This window comes from Narcine bancroftii, chromosome 4 (assembly GCF_036971445.1).
Source record: "Narcine bancroftii isolate sNarBan1 chromosome 4, sNarBan1.hap1, whole genome shotgun sequence".
Taxonomy (NCBI): domain Eukaryota; kingdom Metazoa; phylum Chordata; class Chondrichthyes; order Torpediniformes; family Narcinidae; genus Narcine; species Narcine bancroftii.
In genome coordinates this window covers 256,352,892-256,365,929 of record NC_091472.1, presented here as the reverse complement: position 1 = coordinate 256,365,929, position 13,038 = coordinate 256,352,892, and the positions used below count along the sequence as shown (strand labels likewise).

At 43.5% G+C, this 13,038-nt stretch overlaps 1 protein-coding gene and 1 non-coding gene across 2 annotated transcripts in view; both read left to right on the top strand.

Annotated features, from left to right (window-relative positions):
• Nucleotides 1-9,280, top strand: part of slc15a2 (solute carrier family 15 member 2) — an 89,153-nt gene extending 79,873 nt beyond the window's left edge. Inside the window, exons 20-23 of the mRNA XM_069934808.1 lie at nt 1,541-1,637; nt 2,405-2,551; nt 5,796-5,900; nt 8,651-9,280. Coding sequence (XP_069790909.1) covers nt 1,541-1,637; nt 2,405-2,551; nt 5,796-5,900; nt 8,651-8,845 — 544 coding nt within the window. The 3' untranslated portion in view covers nt 8,846-9,280. The remainder of the gene's footprint in view (nt 1-1,540; nt 1,638-2,404; nt 2,552-5,795; nt 5,901-8,650) is intronic.
• Nucleotides 3,348-3,454, top strand: LOC138762525 (U6 spliceosomal RNA). Its single transcript, XR_011356933.1, has one exon. It is a non-coding gene; the product is annotated as a U6 spliceosomal RNA (small nuclear RNA).
• Nucleotides 9,281-13,038: the final 3,758 nt, after the last annotated feature.

The following is a 13,038-nucleotide window of genomic DNA, read 5'->3' as shown; positions in this document are numbered from 1 at the left end:
CATAAGAGGCTAGTGATCTGTATAAGTGGTGAAAGGATGACCTTCCAATAAAAAGCAGAAGTGTTTCACTGCGAGATAGAAGACCAAGAGTTCTCAACCAAACGTACTGAGCCGGTGACAGCTTGGCTGAAAAAAAATCGCCAGAGGTTCCAATTGCGCACGGACTCATTCTAACGTTCCTCCCACCGCACTGACTGGCACATCTGTAGTCAGAGAAAGCAAGGCCTTGGGCTCAAGACATTCGTAAGCACAGCCTTCACATTGTTGAAAGTACACACAGCATCATTTCCCAAAGTTGTTAATCTTTTGGACATGGACTTATCAGATTCTTTTAGTAGTTCAGTAAGGAGTAATAGAGATACTACAGCATTTGGTAGGAATCAGTATTAAAAATTCATCATGCCTAAAAAAAGTCGCAATTGGCCATATGCAATGGGTGTAGGAAATTCTCAAATCTCTCGCACTTTTGATTCATCAGGCAAAATATCATGTTACATAACTTGATGTCCCAACAATATAAGATCAGCAGAGCCAAAAACACATTTACTGGGATAGATTACAATGCCAAACTCATCAAGCCTCTGAAACAATGAGATAAAGTAACGTGTGTGCTCCTCTTCATCAACACTTGCGACCAGATTATCATCGAGGTAAACAAAAAGAAAATTGAGGCCGGCGAGTACGTGGTCCATAAACCGCTGGAATGTTGAGTGCATTCCATCGACTGAATGGCATTCGCAGAAACTCAAACATGTTGAAAGGGGTAATTACTGCCGTCTTACAGCATCAGAAGACTGAATGTTCAAATCACGTCAGGGTCACCATTTGTAATGGCAGTGATTTAACACAGCTTATAAACAAATAAAGAATATACTCACTCGTTTCTTTCAACACGCCATGAATCCATTTTATTATTCACTAGACACAACATTGCATTCTTCAACTCCTAAACACCACCCAGCTAACTCCTCTGGCCTTCTCATTGGCTCACTGCCACACAGGTGATCCTGACACTCTCACTCTCCTCCCCCCCGACAAAGACCATGGCTCTTCTACCAGATCTCCCCTCAGCCTCTGATGCTCCAGAGAAAACAGCCCAGATTTGTCTAACCTCTCCTTTTCACTCATACTCTCTAATCAAAGGAGTATATTAGGGAACTTCTTCTATGCTATCTCCAATGCCTTTTCTTGTCATCAGATCTCCTTTAAATTTCCTTTGTTTCACCTTAAACTTGAGCCTTTGAGTTCTAGTCCCCCATATCCTGGGAAAAAGGTTCTGACTCTATCCTTATCCATGTACCTTATCATTTTATGTCTCTATAAGGCTTTCTCTGTTCCTGTGAGAGTAAGGCCAGGTCATCCATTCTTTCCATATAACAGCAGCAATGTATTCCTGCCAACATCCTGGGTAAGTCTCTTCTGCACTCTCTCCATAGCAGCCAGAGGCTGAGGTAGAACGCTTTCTTTTGGTGCCAGAATCCACGTGTAATAAAACCTAGGAAGCTGCTTGTTGTCATAATTCTTTCTGTCTTCTATACAGTTACAAGGGAATGTGTGAAGTCGATGCATTGAAATTCGATGTGGACTTGGGGCTGTTAGATTTTGGAGCAGCATACACCATTATTGTGGACATAGCAGTAAGTGAGATCTCAACCACACCTCGTGTGAAATAGACTCTTGTTATTCACCAGTTGGCCATTTTGAAATCCCTCTGTTTCAGCATCAGGCTCACAAGTTGATAGCTGTCTGTTTCATTCACTAGGGCACCAGTTCCAGTGTTCCCTTCCACTCAAATGGCTCCCTGAATTCAGCATTAACTAACCAACCAATGGAGCCCCTAACCCAACACTCCTGACTATCCATTTGTGCTTCTGTTCCAGCATTTCCTGCCAACCAATGGGTCCTCTGTTCCAGCATTCCCTTCTACTCATTAGCTCCAGCAGAGCCTGGATCCAGCAGAGCCTGGCCAACTGATGGAGCCCCTGTTCCTGCACTTCCTGAACAACTAATCAGGCCTCTGTCCCAGTGCTCCGTCAACCAGTGAGACCCCTGCTTCAGCACTCCCAGACCTCAAGTAAGGGGGAAATAAAACATGAATGTCCACAGGCACCATGGTTGAAGTAAAAACACAAAGCTGGAGAAATGCATCAGGTCAAGCGGTGTACTTTATGTAGCAAAGATAAAGATACATAACCAGTGTTTCATGCTTGAGTCCTTCCGCAAGGAATGAGCAAAATTTAAGGAGTCACCCAAACAAAATGGAGAGTAAGTTCTTTGTTCCAGTGCTCCCTTCCAGATCCCACTAACCTTATACTGACAAGATTCTGAGTCACAAAGTCTCTCTGTACTTGGGCATCAATAACTTCAATCTTTTGTGTTTTTACCCCCCCCCCCCCCCCACCAGCCTGATGAGAGCAGCGTGAAGGTCTGGAAGACGGAGGATATCAGCGCAAATACAATTCACCTTTCCTGGCAAATTCCACAGTATGTGCTGATGTCTGCTGGAGAAGTGTTGTTCTCCATAACGGGACTGGAATTCTCCTATTCTCAGGTACTGTGGTTTTCTGATGTGTACTCACCAATGGAAACCTGAAATGAAATAGCAGCAGACACATTTTCACAATGGTGGTTTTATTAAAGATGATCAGCATCTGGTTTGACCTCTGCCATTGTTGTGAAAGCCTCATACAATGAAGCTGAAACCCAGTAGCACAATCAATCCCAGCTTTTAGTCCAGTGCCAACCCAGATATGACTCTGGGAAGGGACCATCATGGTGAAGAGCTTTAAGAAGATGGATCCAAAGTCGTTCCCTCACACACTGCTCACCATTCTCACATCCCGTGCACCCCCATCTTACAGGAATTCAGTTCAACAAGCCTGTTGGCTTCCATCATTCAGGTCTGTTAATAAACATTTCATAAAGTAGACCCATAGAACATTACAAGACAGCAAACATGTTCTTCTCGTCTGCGCCAAACTTATTATGCCTGGTGCCACTGATCTGCACCCAGTCCATATCCCTCCATACCCCTCCTATCCATGTACCTTTCTAATTTTTTCTTTAATATTAAAATTGAGCCCACATTCACCACTTCAGCCGAAAGCTAGTTCCATTCTCCCACTACTCTCTGCATGAAGCTCCTCAGCTGCTCAAACCTCTGCACCCTCTCTGCTCATGATGGAGACTATACAAGGGAGACTCGCCAGGATGTGGCCTGGATCACAGAATTTCAGTCATCAGGAGAACCTGGGTTGGTTTTCCCTGGAATGAAGGGGTCTGAGAGGTGAACCTGACACAGCTGTACAACATAGGCAGGGTTGACGGCAAGAATCTTTTACCCATTTGTGCTCGCTTCGGCAGCACATATACTAAAATTGGAACGATACAGAGAAGATTAGCATGGCCCCTGCGCAAGGATGACACGCAAATTCGTGAAGCGTTCCATATTTAATAAATAAATAAATAGATAGATAGATAATAAGAAAATCTTTTACCCATGATGGGGGAGGTAACAAAGACAAGAGACCCAGCTATAAAGTGAGAGTTTGGAGCTGTAGAAGGGAGGATTGTTCCATGCAGAAACATAGAAAATTGGAGCAGGAGTAGTCCATTCAGCCTTCAAACCTGCTCCACCATTTATTTTATCAATACGGCCTCAGTACCCTATTCTTGCTTTCTCGCCATACTCTTGATCCCTTTCGTCATAAGGCCACATTGAACTCCATTTTGAATTAACTGGCCTCAGTGACTTTCTGTGGCAGAGAATTCCACAAGTTCACCACTCTGAGTGAAGAACATAGAACATTACAGCTCACAATGTTGTTCTGACCTATATACTGTATGTTTACCGAATTTTAAAAAATGAAACCTTCCCTACTTCATATTCCCTCTATTTTTCTTTCATCCACGTGCCTGTCTAAGAGTCTCTTAAATTGCCCTATTGTTGCAGCCTCCACCTGGCAATGCTTTCCAGGCACCTTCAACTCTCTATTTAAAAACTGATTTCTCTCTCCTAAAAGTTCCCCCCTTCACTTTGAGAAACTTGAAGTTTCTCTCCATCTCAGTCCTAAATGACATACCCCTTCTCCTTGGATTGTGTCCCCTTGTTCTGGTCTTCCCCAAAATTGGGAACATTCATCCTGCATCTAACCATTCTAGTTATATCTCATTGGAATCCCTTCCCATTCTTCTAAATTCCAATGAGTGTAACTCTGATCTATCCAGACCTTCTTCTCAATGAGGTCCCTTCTCATTCGAGGTTGGAGTCTGGGATGGTATTTTGCCTTCAGTGCATAGAATATGAGTTGGTTTGTTATATTGCAATTGTATGAAACACTGGTCAGGCGACACTTGGAGTATTGTGCACAGTCCTGGCCACTAAGAGAAAAGTCTTAGCTCAGTCAACCTTTTTTAATAACAAATATTCTGCACCCTCTCTAAAGCTCCTAAATCCTTCCAGTAATGGGGTGACCAGAACTGAATACAATGCTCTAAATGTGGTCTGACCAGAGTTTTATAGAGCTGCAACGTTACCTCACGACTCTTGAACTCAATTCCCTGATTAATCAAGTTAAAGTTTATTGTCATCTAACTGTACATATACCACCTGACAAAACATTGCTTCTCCAAACCATGGTGCACACACATACACACACAATACATAGCGCATAATATTCTCATATATGCATAAAGATATAATTTAAAATAAATATTTATAAATATATGGGGATGATATACTCAGTTACAGGATACTTGCTGTTTGTCAATCTCACATCCTGCGGTAAGAAGCTATTTCTCAGCCTGGCAGTCCTGATTTTGAACCTCCTGTACCTCCTTGATGGTAGTGGGTCAAAGATACTGTCTGCTGGATGGAAAGTATCTTCTAAAATTCTTTTGAGCCCTATTTAAGTACCACTCCTGGTGAATGTTGTTCATAAAGGAAAGGGAGATCGATCTTTTCGGCTGCTTTGATGATACTCTGTATTGATTTCTGCTCCAATGCTTAAAATAAAATGGAGGATTATGAAGTAGTGAAATTCTAGGCAGTTGTTACAGTAGGTTATTGGGTTGACACAACACTGTGGTATAGATTTCTATGTTCTGTATTCTATCCCCACTTGTGGTTGTGCAGCCAGGGGTTGCAGATTTCTAAACTGCCAGCAGATGGAGACAAACGTCAAGACAAACCCCGATTAGTGCATAGGAACTGAGGACAAATCCATGTGCAGAGAGATCCAAAATCACCTGCATTTCCCATAGCCTGTTACATTCAGTACGCCATGTCTCCAACTGTGAGGGGCACTGGACAAAGTGCCAATTCCCTGTCTGCCTTACAATAGACAAAAATTAAAGAATTTCATGCATGTTTACAATCTAAATGTAGTATTTCTTGACAATAATGGAACCTTTACCTTTATCTTTAACTGGCTTCTGACCAAAACAGCATTCAATCCAACTTCCTTTCATAAGCGTCACAGATTCAAGGAAAAAGCACAGCACACTTAGCTCATTGCAACGGAGAATTTAGTTGGCAAGAGAAGGAATTTTGTTTTAAACAACCATTTGTGATCTGGCACTCACTACTGGACAGGGCAGTGGAAGCAGATTCAGTAGCAATACTCAGAATGGCAATGTGAATATGTGTAGAACGAGCTGGGAAATGAGAGCTTGTTCAAAACACCAGTACATGGTGGGATGAGGGCTCTTCTCTGAGCTGCATGATTCTACAGGCAGCTTAATTTGAGTGTGTCTTTGAATGTTTTTGTCAAATTGCTGCATTTGTATTGTTTCAGGCTCCTGCCAATATGAAATCAGTCCTTCAGTCTGGCTGGCTCCTCACTGTGGCCTTTGGGAACGTAATTGTGGTCATTGTGGCCAAGACGGCTTTGATGGCGCAGGTACCAGACTCCTTCTGCCTTAGCTTTCTGTGGGGTAGCCCTCTCAGCATAACTGGGTTAGCTCACAGGCTGTAGCTTAGATATGGATGGGTTGAAACTGGCCGATACTGATGATATACAGCTAGTTTTTTTAATACCACTTCAATGGAAGAAAATAGAAACTCTGTGTGTGTGTGTGTGTGTGTGTGTGTGTGTGTGTGTGTGTGTGTGTGTGTGTGTGTGTGTGTGTGTGTGTGTGTGTGTGTGTGTGTGTGTGTGTGCATGTGAGTGTGAAGGACACTCAGTATGTGTTTGTTCATGCATTTGTGTGTTTGTGAGAGTCAGAAAGCTTATGTGTGTGTGCATGTGTGTGTCTATAGGAAGATAGATGGGATTCTACTTGTGTAAATGTATGAATGTATACTTGCATGTCTGTGGAATTTGTTATCACAGAATGGTAACAGTATGGAAAGAGACTATATGGCTACTGAATCAAATGCAGCCTTACGCTAGAGCAGAAATGAATTTGCAGGGATATGAAGAGAGGGCAGGAGGTTCACTAAGTTGATTCTGGCATTGAAAGTGTTAGCCTACGAGGAGAGATGGATTTTCCTGGGACTGTGCTCGCTGAAGTTTAGAATAAGGCGAGGGAATCTTACAGAAATAATAAAAGGAATACATACTGTGAGACAGAAGCAGGGAGGTTGTTTCCACTGGTAGGAACTAGGGGGCAAACGGAGGAGTGTGTTTAAGACAGAGATGAATAGGAACTGCTTCTTCCAGACAAGAGTGAATCTTCTGCCCAAGGAAGCAGTAGAGGTTGCCTCATTAAATATAGACACAGATAGATTTTTGCATATTAGGGAAATACAGTTTATGGGGAAAAGGCAGATAAGTGGAGCTCAGTCCACGACCAGGTCAGCCATGATCTTATTGAATCGATGGACCAGATGGCCGACTCCTACTCCAATTTCTTATATTCTTATCTTTGAAACTAGAGCAAAGATTCAGGTGTATACTGTGTATTCATAGTTCTTTGGAGACAACTGAGAATGTTGAATCATTGGGGTTTACAATTAGAGGCATAGATTACATGAGCAAAATCCCCGATGGCCACTAGTTAAGCCACAACTGGAGCATTGTGTCCACATTTCAGGAAAGATGTGAATGCTTCTGAAGAACTGGAGATGGGAGCCACCAGAATAATTCCATCAGTGAAGAAATTGAGTTATGTGAGAAGACGAGAGAAACTGGGTTGTTCTGCATGAAATAGAGGAGATGGTATCATGACGATATTTCAGATTTTGAAGGGCATGGATAAAGTATTCAGATTCAATTGATGGAGGGATCATGAACCAAAGGATGTAGAATGAATGTCATTGTCTAAAGAGCTAAAAGTGACATCAAGATTTTGATTTTGTTTACACAACTGGTTAGTGCCTGGAATCTGCAATCAAGGGGAATAATGGAGGTAGATGCAATTGTAGTGTTCAAAAGGGATCTCGTTTACTGTCGCTGAAAGATCCTGTTAAAAACAGTGTTCCTTTTAGTTTCTTTTATTACCATATAATAAACCATTATATATGTAACAAACATGATAAATTTAAGTAAAACCCAAAAGTCCGCAGACATCGTGGTTGAAGTAAAACCACAATGCTGGAGAAACTCAGCATGTCCTTTATATAGCAAAGGTAAAGATACAGAACCGACATTTCGGGCTTGATCCCTTTATATTATATTCATGAAGGGCTGAAATGTTGGTTTTGCATCTTTATCTTTGATATATAAAGAACACTGTTTGACCTGCTGAGTTTCTCCTACTTATGTTTTTACTTTAATTCATAATAAACTTTAACTTTTGCCTGCTGAAGGCAAAGAGTGCCATTAGTACTGACTGGCACCCCTTAAAGTGTGAGAGAAAGAGAACCAAAAGTACATCCCAAGTGCCCTTGGGATTCGCCTCCAGTGTTCCCACAGCCACACAATTCATGGGCAACCCAAGCTACAGATCCAGACTCCCAACATGACCAGGAAGCCTTCAGTGCCAGAGGCCCTCTGGGAGCCCCCACTCTCAGCACCCTTCCAAAACCTGTATCTGACACCTGGCTCCCACAAGCCAGTGTCCAGCAGCTCGCAACCCGTGCGGGACTCTTGACCACGTCACTGACAGCCTGTGGCTGCTGAGTCCCTTGCTGGTGTGCCCCCCCCCCCATCCCCTTTAGGGTCCTTCAGTTGCTGCCATGGTCATCGTCCTGCAGGGTCATCTCTCATGCTTTTTCTTCTCAATTGGGAGTTGTTCTTCCCATTCCCAGCCTGCCAGTCTGCTACTCCCTCTAGTCTGCAACCCCTCATGGCTGCTGCCCAGCACAGGAGCCACCATCTTGGGCACAGACCTCGCAGTTGCAGGATTTTTACTTACGAACACCATAGGTTCCTTTAACAGGCCGTTTAAAGCCCTTACGGAGCCATTGGCATTAGGACCAGGCAGTTGAACCATTCAGAACAGTGCTGCATCTCCGCTGTCCCAGGTCCGCACCAGCAGCAGGGCTGACATTACAGCCACACTGGTTAAAAACCAACTGAAGAGTTCTCAATGTTCACCTTGCTTTGTGCCCCACGGTGACCTGTAACGTGGCAGCTGGGAGAGACTGACAAGCAAGCAGCACTGGCCTCGGAAAGCTTCTTGGATAGCAGAGGAATGGCATGCTGAATGTATGTTGTACAACTCTATCAATGCCACTTGTAGTAACTGTGACCTCTTTCACCCTCAGTGGGCAGAGTTTGTGCTATTTTCCTGCCTCCTGGTTGCTGTTTCCATCATATTCTCTATCATGGCTTACTTCTACACCACTGTGGATTCGGAGGAGCTGACCCTTGCGATCGAGGATACAGACAAGGAGATCTCCCCACCACCAGTGTATGATTATATCTCCTTCAGTGCAATCAACAAGCAGACCAGAATGTAGAGACTCCTCCATCCACCATCTTTTTTTTCCAGCAATGTTAATGAGTCTGTTCCATTGTCCATCTGGTCTTGAGTCTTTTCCAAAAATTGAGTTCAAACCAATGTGAAAAGTGATTCTTATCTGATCTGAAATGCTTCAGAGGAGGGGATTGAGGGAGGGGTTGTGTGGATGGGGCAGTGGTGAGAGTGGTGGGTGATGTATATAGTAGAAGTCCAAAAATCTGGATGCAAGAAATCCAGACCACCCGAGAATCTGGACTTTTCAAAAACTCTCAAACTTTCAATGTATGTGTAAACACCACAGATGCACAGCAGCAACAAGTAACCAGACTTATTACAGGTAATCTTATCACAAGGAAATTCATTTGTAATGTAGACTATTTTTCTTTTACAATGTTCATTTTTAAACATGATTTCAAGCATTACATTTTTGTCAAGTGTTAATTTTATTTTTCTTTAAAACTGCTCATTTTTATAGATGAAGCAGGCTAATGAATAAACTATTAAAATGTACCTGCTCATCTACTCCTCCTTAAATTTGAATTTTAAAAATACTGCCCAATACCCGAGCAGTCCAGACTTTAGGAATTTCACAATATTAATAAAGGGGAAAACAAAGGAATAAATTTGTACTGTGCTAAGTCTGGTTGTTGTATTACAAAACATTGGTGATTGCACTGAAGGGGAGGTTGTTGGCAGTACAATAACATGAAGCAATGAGAGAATATTAGCAGGACGGTCCTATGCCATCTTTGCAACGAAGGAGGGTAAGGGGAACTTTACTGGTGGGGTACATGATGAGAGGCTTGGAAAGATGGGACATCATGAGTCTGCTTCCCTTAGCAGGGAGGCTATTTACTGTACCAGAGAGGTTTGGGGTGTTTGTTAGAAATATCTTTGGCTTGGCTTCGCGGACGAAGATTTATGGAGGGGGTAAAAAGTCCACGTCAGCTGCAGGCTCGTTTGTGGCTGACAAGTCCGATGCGGGACAGGCAGACACAGTTGCAGCGGTTGCAGGGGAAAATTGGTTGGTTGGGGTTGGGTGTTGGGTTTTTCCCCCTTTGCCTTTTGTCAGTGAGGTGGGCTCTGCGGTCTTCTTCAAAGGAGGTTGCTGCCCGCCAAACTGTGAGGCGCCAAGATGCACGGTTTGAGGCGTTATCAGCCCACTGGCGGTGGTCAATGTGGCAGGCACCAAGAGATTTCTTTAGGCAGTCCTTGTACCTTTTCTTTGGTGCACCTCTGTCACGGTGGCCAGTGGAGAGCTCGCCATATAACACGATCTTGGGAAGGCGATGGTCCTCCATTCTGGAGACGTGACCCATCCAGCGCAGCTGGATCTTCAGCAGCGTGGACTCGATGCTGTCGACCTCTGCCATCTCGAGTACTTCGACGTTGGGGATGAAAGCGCTCCAATGGATGTTGAGGATGGAGCGGAGACAACGCTGGTGGAAGCGTTCTAGGAGCCGTAGGTGGTGCCGGTAGAGGACCCATGATTCGGAGCCGAACAGGAGTGTGGGTATGACCACGGCTCTGTATACGCTTATCTTTGTGAGGTTTTTCAGTTGGTTGTTTTTCCAGACTCTTTTGTGTAGTCTTCCAAAGGCGCTATTTGCCTTGGCGAGTCTGTTGTCATATGAAAGGGGAATAAATGAAAGACTTTTTTGTCCCAGAATATGTGCAGTTCTGGAGCTCACTGCCCTAAAGACATTGGAAGGGAGGACCCTACTACATTTGCATCTGGAGTCCAAGTAGGCTCCGAGTCTGCAGACCAAGAACCAGACCCCCCACCCCCCCGCCCATTCCCTTCCCTTTTTCCTGTCTCCTTTTGCACAGACTTAATAAATTCTCACCTCTCCCCTTATATCCAATTAACACCCTTTGTGGGTCTGGATTCCTCCCCCACCCTGAGATTTCCTGCTCTTGGCTCATTCTGCTTATTCCTTGAAGAAGGGCTCAGGCCCAAAATGTCAGCAATATACCTTTGTCTCCTTTGGACGTTGAAAGACCAGCTGAGTTCCTCCAGCATTTCGGTGTGTTTTTACTGCAATCACAGCATCTGCAGACTTTCATGTTTGATTCTAACCAGATGGAGCTCATTAAAATATCTAGCATGGGCAAAACGCACCAAATGGCCTCCTTCAGTGCTATAAATATCACCATTAGTCCATGTTTTCCTTTACTCCTGAGATGAAAGCATTCCTTGCAAAGCCTGCATATGTTGCCTATCCAAAACACCATGCAACCAATTAAGAATAGTGCATGCTGTAGACAGGAATCTCCTGCAGGTATTTGACACTCAGATAACAACCATATTAATGTAGTTAGTGAAGGATAAATATGAAGCAGGATTCTAGAGATAATTCATCTTCAAAGTAGTGCCATAACATCTTTCAGGTCTACTTGCGAAACCAGATGGACTTCAGTTTAATGCCTCAACAAAACAATTGACCCTGTAACAGCAGAGCACTTCCTCCAAACTGCACTCAACTGTGGTTTCAAACTGGAAGGTATACTGACGGAGTCAGATCTAAACCCCGGATTAAATCATCTATAAATAAACAGACATTTGACATTTCAAAAACATTGCATGAGGGGAAGTTTACTCCTTTACAGTTTCAAAAATAGATTCCGAGAAAGAGATGGAAGGAACTGAATGACCTGTTGTTTCATGAACCGTTAAACATCAGTGGAAATGAGTTAGCGGCACTTCCATGACAAACCATCATTCTCGTCATTTCTCAGCTTCTTTCTTTTCTACCCTCTCACCTGTATCCACCTCTTACATCTTATCTGTCAATCTGTGCTCTTCCCCATTTCCTTTCTCCTCCCCACTCCACCCCCACCTTATTATTTAGACACCTGCCTATTTTTTTCTAATGCCTAATGAAGGACCCTGCTGAGTTTCTCCAGCACATTTGTGCATTGCACTCAACCCTGGCTTCTGCAGATTATCTTGTTTAATTCCATGTCAAACCTTTGGACTCCAGCCATTGTTAACCTTTCATAATATATAATCTGGACTGTGTCCATGGCTAAACTACAGTACGAACATCAGTTTGAACCAGCTGGTAGTTGGTGCATAAAACCAGTCCTGGAAAACAGTGACACAGAGTATATGTACTTATTAGTCGTCCCTGAAAACAGGGGAACAGAGTTCAAAGGGTTAATAGACAAGCTGAGACCAGTTGTTTTGTAGGCTATGTGATGAATTGTTATCTTTTTAACTGTTCCTGGGAGCACAGGGAATCCACAGTCACCACACTCTGGGGAAACATCACCAATAATTGCTTTTTACATGACCACAAATCTTTAACCAGTGAGGGCAAACACACACTATATTATTTGTATATCTGCGTTCTCCATGATCCGGAGAAATGCTATATATGTACAGTCAGATGAACATATCCACAACAAGGCACCTTATCTCTCCCCCTAAAGTAAAGCAGATGATGATAAATAAAATTCATCTGTGGCCACTCCCAAGTATCGGTGGTAGAGATCGCAATCTATCTGCAGGAAACTCGGGATGAGGGATTTCCAACAGCTTCATGTTTCTCACACACTTGATGCAGAGGAAGTCATGGCAGGAATCTCCTGCATCCAACACTGGTCGGAAGGGTAGTGTAGGAAGTGCTCAGCATAGTTGCCTTCACCAGCTGGGGCACTGAGTACAGGAGTTGGAATTTCATGTTTCAGCTCTACAAGACATTGGTGAGACCACACTTGGAGAATTGGGTGCATTCCTGGCCACCCAATGGTAGAAAATATGGTATTGAGAGGTTGCAGAAAACATTCAAAGGATGTTTCATCATACTTATAAACATCTGGATAGACAGGGTCTGATCAGGAGCACTCAACATGGATTTGTGGGAGGAAGGTCATGTTTGACCAATCTGATTGAATTTTTTGAAGAGGTGACTAGGAATGTGGATGAGGGTAGCGCAGTGGATGTTGTCTATATGGACTTCAGTAAGGCCTTCGATAAGGTACCACATGGAAGGTTAGTTAGGAAGGTGCAGTCTTTAGGTATAAATTTTGAGATAGTCAAATGGATTGAACATTGGATGAAAGGGAGAGGCAAGAGAGTGGTAGTGGATAATTGTCTGTCAGGTTGGAGGCCGGTGACCAGTGGTGTGCCTCAAGGATCTGTATTGGGCCCATTGTTGTTCGTTATATACATTAATGATCTAGATG